The sequence below is a fragment of the Coturnix japonica genome, unplaced genomic scaffold, assembly GCF_054131305.1.
Source record: "Coturnix japonica strain WE unplaced genomic scaffold, WE-NBRP24 Scf050, whole genome shotgun sequence".
NCBI classification, from domain to species: Eukaryota; Metazoa; Chordata; class Aves; order Galliformes; family Phasianidae; genus Coturnix; species Coturnix japonica.
Window position 1 is genome coordinate 2,157,242 of NW_028188953.1, and position 6,462 is coordinate 2,163,703.

Below are 6,462 nucleotides of genomic sequence, written 5' to 3' on the forward strand. Positions count from 1 at the left end.
TACCCCCCAATCTCCCCCCATCTCCCCCTATCTCCCCGTCTCTCCCCTCTCCCCCTTTATCCCCTCTATCTCCCCCTATCTCCCTCCTCTCGCCCACATAACCCCTCTATAGCCCCTTATATCCCCCTCCTTCCACCCCTATTGCCCCCCATAACCCCCATAGCCCCCTCGTTAACCCCCATCTCCCCCTTTATCCCCCCATCTCCCCCCTCTCCCCCCCTCCTTCCACCCCATTGCCCCCCAGCTCCCCTCAGCTCCCCCCAGCTCCCTACCTACCCCCCTATCTCCCCCCTATAACCCCCCAACTCCCCTCAGCTCCCTCCCTACCCCCCAGTCTCCCGTTTTATCCCCCAATCTCCCCCCCATAACCCCCCATAGCTCCCTATATCCCACCTCCACCATGTCCTCGTGCGCCGAAGTCCTCCGTTTCCAACTCCCGGGCCACGAAGCGGCGGCGTTACGCAGCATGACCCGTCTCCGAGCCGAAGAACGTTTCTGCGACGTCACCATCGTGGCCCGAAGCCTCCGATTCCGCGGCCACCGCGTCATCCTGGCCGCCTGCTCCCCATTCCTCAGGGATCAATTCCTCCTCAACCCCGCGGCCGAGCTCCGCGTCTCTTTAGCTCACAGCGCCCGAGTCTTGGCCGACCTATTGCTTTCGTGTTATACGGGAGCGTTAGAGTTCGCCGGACGAGATTTAGTTAATTACTTAACGGCGGCGAGTTATTTACAGATGGAACACGTGGTGGAGAGGTGTAGGGGGGCGTTAGCTCGATTTATCCAACCCCCACCCGAGCCTCCCCCTCCCCCTAAACGCGAGGACGAAGATGAGGATGAAGAGGAAGAAGAAGAAGCGGCTCCTGATGTTTGTATAGTCAAAGTGGAGCCCGGCACCGTGAGGAGGAGGAGGAGGGAGGACGCCATGACGGCAACGACGACGGCGACGAGTACAGAGGAATCAATGCGTCTGCCCCCTATAGGGGTGGTAAAGGCTCGATATAGTTTATCTGAGGATACAGAAGGGGAAGGGTTGCTTATCTTCCCCGGGCCTGGAGGGGGTGGGATGGATGATAGCGGAGCAGCTCCGGGTCCTTCATCATGGGCCGTATCCGTCCCGGCTCCATCATCATCATCATCATCCTCCTCATCGTGTGCCCCAGCTCGATGTGGGAAATGCGGGGAGGGTTTTCAAGGGGTAGAAAAGTTGGTTTTTCATATGAGAGCTCAACATTTCGTCTTCATGTGCCCACGATGCGGGAAGCAATTCAACCACAGCAGCAACTTAAACCGGCACATGAACGTCCATCGAGGCGTCAAATCTCACGGCTGCGGCATCTGCGGGAAGAGCTTCACCCAAAAATCAACCCTCCACGACCATATGAACCTCCATAGCGGGGAGAGACCCTATAGATGTTCCTATTGCGACGTACGTTTCGCCCATAAACCGGCCATTAGGAGGCATTTGAAAGAGCAACACGGGAAGACGACGGCGGAGAACGTGCAGGAAGCCAATGGGACCGAGATCAACGTGGCCGTGCGCTGAGCCCGGCTCCGGGCGCCACTTGTGGGGCTGAACGCCGGACCCACGGCGCCCGTGGAGTGTAATGGGGACGCTGGGGGCTGGGCTGAGGGGGTCGTTGTTGTGAGATAAGGGAGCGTTGTTATCGGGTGAGGGGGCGTTGTTATGAGATAAGGGGTCGTTAGGAGCTCATTGATTAGGAGCTCATTAATTGGGAGCTGAGGGGTTGTCAGATAAGGGGTTGTTATCAGATAAGGGGTCGTTATGAGATAAGGGGTCGTTATGAGATAAGGGGTCGTTAGGAGCTCATTAATTGGGAGCTGAGGGGTCGTTATGAGATAAGGGGTCGTTAGGAGCTCATTAATTGGGAGCTGAGGGGTTGTTATCAGATAAGGGGTCGTTATCAGATAAGGGGTCGTTAGGAGCTGATTGATTGGGAGCTGAGGGGTCGTTATGAGATAAGGGGTCGTTAGGAGCTGATTGATTGGGAGCTGAGGGGTCGTTATGAGATAAGGGGTCATTAGGAGCTCATTAATTGGGAGCTGAGGGGTCGTTATCAGATAAGGGGTCGTTATGAGCTCGTTTTGCCCATAAACCGGCCATTAGGAGGCATTTGAAAGAGCAACACGGGAAGACGACGGCGGAGAACGTGCAGGAAGCCAATGGGACCGAGATCAACGTGGCCGTGCGCTGAGCCCGGCTCCGGGCGCCACTTGTGGGGCTGAACGCCGGACCCACGGCGCCCGTGGAGTGTAATGGGGACGCTGGGGCTGGGCTGAGGGGGTCGTTGTTGTGAGATAAGGGAGCGTTGTTATGAGCTGAGGGGTCGTTATGAGATAAGGGGTCGTTAGGAGCTCATTGATTAGGAGCTCGTTAATTGGGAGCTGAGGGGTTGTCAGATAAGGGGTCGTTATCAGATAAGGGGTCGTTATCAGATAAGGGGTCATTAGCTCATTGATTTGGAGCTGAGGGGGTCGTTGTGAGATAAGGGAGCGTTGTTATCAGATAAGGGGTCATTGTTATGAGCTGAGGGGTCGTTATGAGATAAGGGGTCGTTAGGAGCTCATTAATTGGGAGCTGAGGGGCTGTTATCAGATAAGGGCTCGTTAGGAGCTCATTAATTGGGAGCTGAGGGGTCGTTATCAGATAAGGGGTCGTTAGCTGATTGATTGGGAGCTGAGGGGTCGTTATGAGATAAGGGGTCATTAGGAGCGGATTGATTGGGAGTTGAGGGGTCGTTATGAGATGTGGGGTCATTGTTATGACATGAGGGGTCGTTAGGAGCTGATTGAGATCTGATAATTGGGAGCTGAGGGGTCCTTGTTATGAGATAAGGGGTCATCGGGAGCTGAGGGGTCGTTAGGAGATAATTGGGAGCTAATTGGGGTCTGAGGGGTCCTTGTTATGAGATACGGGGTCGTTATGAGCTAATTGGGAACTGATTGGGGTCTGAGGGGATATTGTTATGAGATATGGGGTCGTTATGAGCTAATTGGGAGCTGAGGGGTCGTTATGAGTTAATTGTGACGTAATTGGGGGCTGAGGGAATATTGTTATGAGATATGGGGTCGTTATGAGCTAATTGGGAGATGAGGGGTCATTATGAGTTAATTGGGAGCTGATTGGGGTCTGAGGGGATATTGTAATGAGATATGGGGTTGTTATGAGCTAATTGGGAGCTGAGGGGTCGTTATGAGTTAATTGGGAGCTGATTGGGGGCTGAGGGAATATTGTTATAAGGGGTCGTTATGAGCTAATTGGGAGCTGAGGGGTTGTTATGAGCTATTTGGGAGCTGATTGGGGTCTGAGGGGTCATTGTTATGAGATATGGGGTCGTTATGAGCTAATTGGGAGCTGAGGGGTTGTTATGAGTTAATTGGGAGCTGATTGGGGTCCGAGGGGATATTGTAATGAGATATGGGGTCGTTATGAGCTAATTGGGAGCTGAGGGGTCGTTATGAGTTAATTGGGAGCTAATTGGGGGCTGAGGGGATATTGTTATGAGATATGGGGTCTTTGGCGATCTTCGGAATTGGATTTGACCACCCAAAATGATGACATTTAGCCCCAAAATGGCGACCTTCGGCGTTGAGTTTGACCACCCAAAATGACGACCTTCGGCTTTGGGTTTGGACACCCAAAACTGAGACATTTAGCCCCAAAATGGCGACCTTCGGCATTGGACTTGGACACCGAAAACTGTGACATTTAGCCCCAAAATGGCGACCTTCGGTGTTTTGTTTGGACACCCAAAATGGCAACATTTAGCCCCAAAATGGCAACCTTCGGCATTGAGTTTGGCCACCCAAAATGGCGGCCTTCGGCATTGGATTTGGACACCCAAAACTGCGACATTTAGCCCCAAAATGGCGACCTTCGGCGTTGGGTATTGGGTTTGGCCACCCAAAATGGAGACATTTAGCCCCAAAATGGCGACTTTCAGTGTTGGATGTTGGACTTGGCCACCCAAAATGGAGACATTTAGCCCCAAAATGGCGACCTTCGGTGTTGGGTGTTGGATTTGGCCACCCAAAATGAAGACATTTAGCCCCAAAATGGCGACCTTCGGTGTTGGGTGTTGGATTTGACCACCCAAAATTGAGACATTTAGCCCCAAAATGGCGACCTGTGGTAATGGGTGTTGGGTTTGGCCACTGAAAATGGAGACATTTAGCCCCAAAATGGCGAACTTCGGCAGTGGATGTTGGATTTGGCCACCCAAAATGGAGACATTTAGCCCCAAAATGGCGACCTTCGGCAATGGATGTTGGGTTGGGTTTGGCCACCCAAAATGGAGACATTTAGCCCCAAAATGGCGACCTTCGGCAATGGATGTTGGGTTTGGCCACCCAAAATGGTGACATTTAGCCCCAAAATGGTGACCTTCGGTGTTGGTTGTTGGATTTGGCCACCCAAAATGGAGACATTTAGCCCCAAAATGGCGACCTGTGGTAATGGATGTTGGGTTTGGCCACCCAAAATGGAGACATTTAGCCCCAAAATGGCGACCTTCGGCGTTGGGTTTGGTGAATCAAGATGGCGGCCATTGGACACCCAAGATGGCGGCCATTGCCATTAGATATTAGGTTTAGTGACACAAGATGGCGGCCATTTTCCTTGGACACTCAAGATGGCGGCCATTGCCATTGGACATTGGTTTTGGTGACACAAGATGGCGGCCATTGGACTTGGACACCCAAGATGGCGGCCATTGCCATTGGACATTGGCTTTGATGACACAAGATGGCAGCCATTGGCTTTGGACACCCAAAATGGCGGCCATTGGATTTGGACACCCAAGATGGCGGCTATTGGTGACACAAGATGGCGGCCATTGGATTTGGACACCCAAGATGGCGGCCATTGCCATTGGATATTAGCTTTGGTGACCCAAGATGGCGGCCATTGGATTTGGACACCCAAGATGGCGGCCGTTGCCATTGGACATTGGCTTTGATGACACAAGATGGCGGCCATTGGCTTTGGACACCCAAGATGGCGGCCATTGCCATTGGATATTGGCTTTGATGACACAAGATGGCGGCCATTTTCTTTAGACACCCAAGATGGCGGCCATTGGTGACACAAGATGGCGGCCATTGGCTTTGGACACCCAAGATGGCGGCCATTGGTGACACAAGATGGCGGCCATTGGCTTTGGACACCCAAGATGGCGGCCATTGGTGACACAAGATGGCGGCCATTTCCTTTGGACACCCAAGATGGCGGCCATTGTATTTGGACACCCAAGATGGCGGCTATTGGTGACACAAGATGGCGGCCATTGGCTTTGGACACCCAAGATGGCGGCTATTGGTGACACAAGATGGCGGCCATTGGGATTGGACACCCAAGATGGCGGCCATTGCTGACACAAGATGGCGGCCATTGGACTTGGACACCCAAGATGGCGGCCATTGCCATTGGATATTAGGTTTAGTGACACAAGATGGCGGCCATTGGCTTTGGACACCCAAGATGGCGGCTATTGGTGACACAAGATGGCGGCCATTGGATTTGGACACCCAAGATGGCGGCCATTGGTTACACAAGATGGCGGCCATTGGATTTGGACACCCAAGATGGCGGCTATTGGTGACCCAAGATGGCGGCCATTGGCTTTGGACACCCAAGATGGCGGCCATTGGTGACACAAGATGGCGGCCATTGGCTTTGGACACTCAAGATGGCGGCCAGTGGACCCATTGGAACCAATTGGACCCATCAGAACCAATATTGGGTCAGTATTGGACCCATCAGAACCAATTGGGACCCATCAGAACCCATTGGACCCATCAGAACCAATATTGGGTCAGCATTGGACCCATCAGAACCCATTGGGACCCATCAGAACCCATTGGACCCATCAGAACCAATTGGACCCATCAGAACCAATTGGGACCCATCAGAACCCATTGGGACCCATCAGAACCCATTGGGACCCATCAGAACCAATATTGGGTCAGTATTGGACCCATCAGAACCCATTGGACCCATCAGAACCCATTGGGACCCATCAGAACCCATTGGGACCCATCAGAACCAATAGTGGGTCAGCATTGGAACCAATTGGGACCCATCAGAACCCATTGGGACCCATCAGAACCCATTGGGACCCATCAGAACCAATTGGACCCATCAGAACCCATTGGGACCCATCAGAACCAATTGGGACCCATCAGAACCCATTGGACCCATCAGAACCCATTGGGACCCATCAGAACCCATTGGACCCATCAGAACCCATTGGGACCCATCAGAACCAATTGGGACCCATCAGAACCCATTGGGACCCATCAGAACCCATTGGGACCCATCAGAACCCATTGGACCCATCAGAACCCATTGGGACCCATCAGAACCCATTGGGACCCATCAGAACCAATTGGACCCATCAGAACCCATTGGGACCCATCAGAACCCATTGGACCCATCAGAACCAA

The 6,462-nt window shown here is 52.9% G+C and overlaps 1 protein-coding gene across 1 annotated transcript; it reads left to right on the forward strand.

The window, feature by feature from the left end:
- Positions 1-352: 352 nt before the first annotated feature.
- On the forward strand, positions 353-2,677 carry ZBTB12 (zinc finger and BTB domain containing 12). Its single transcript, XM_085532677.1, has one exon. The coding sequence runs from the start codon at positions 401-403 to the stop codon at positions 1,541-1,543; it is 1,143 nt and encodes a 380-aa protein (XP_085388803.1). The 5' UTR covers positions 353-400; the 3' UTR covers positions 1,544-2,677.
- The last annotated feature ends 3,785 nt before the right edge of the window (positions 2,678-6,462 follow it).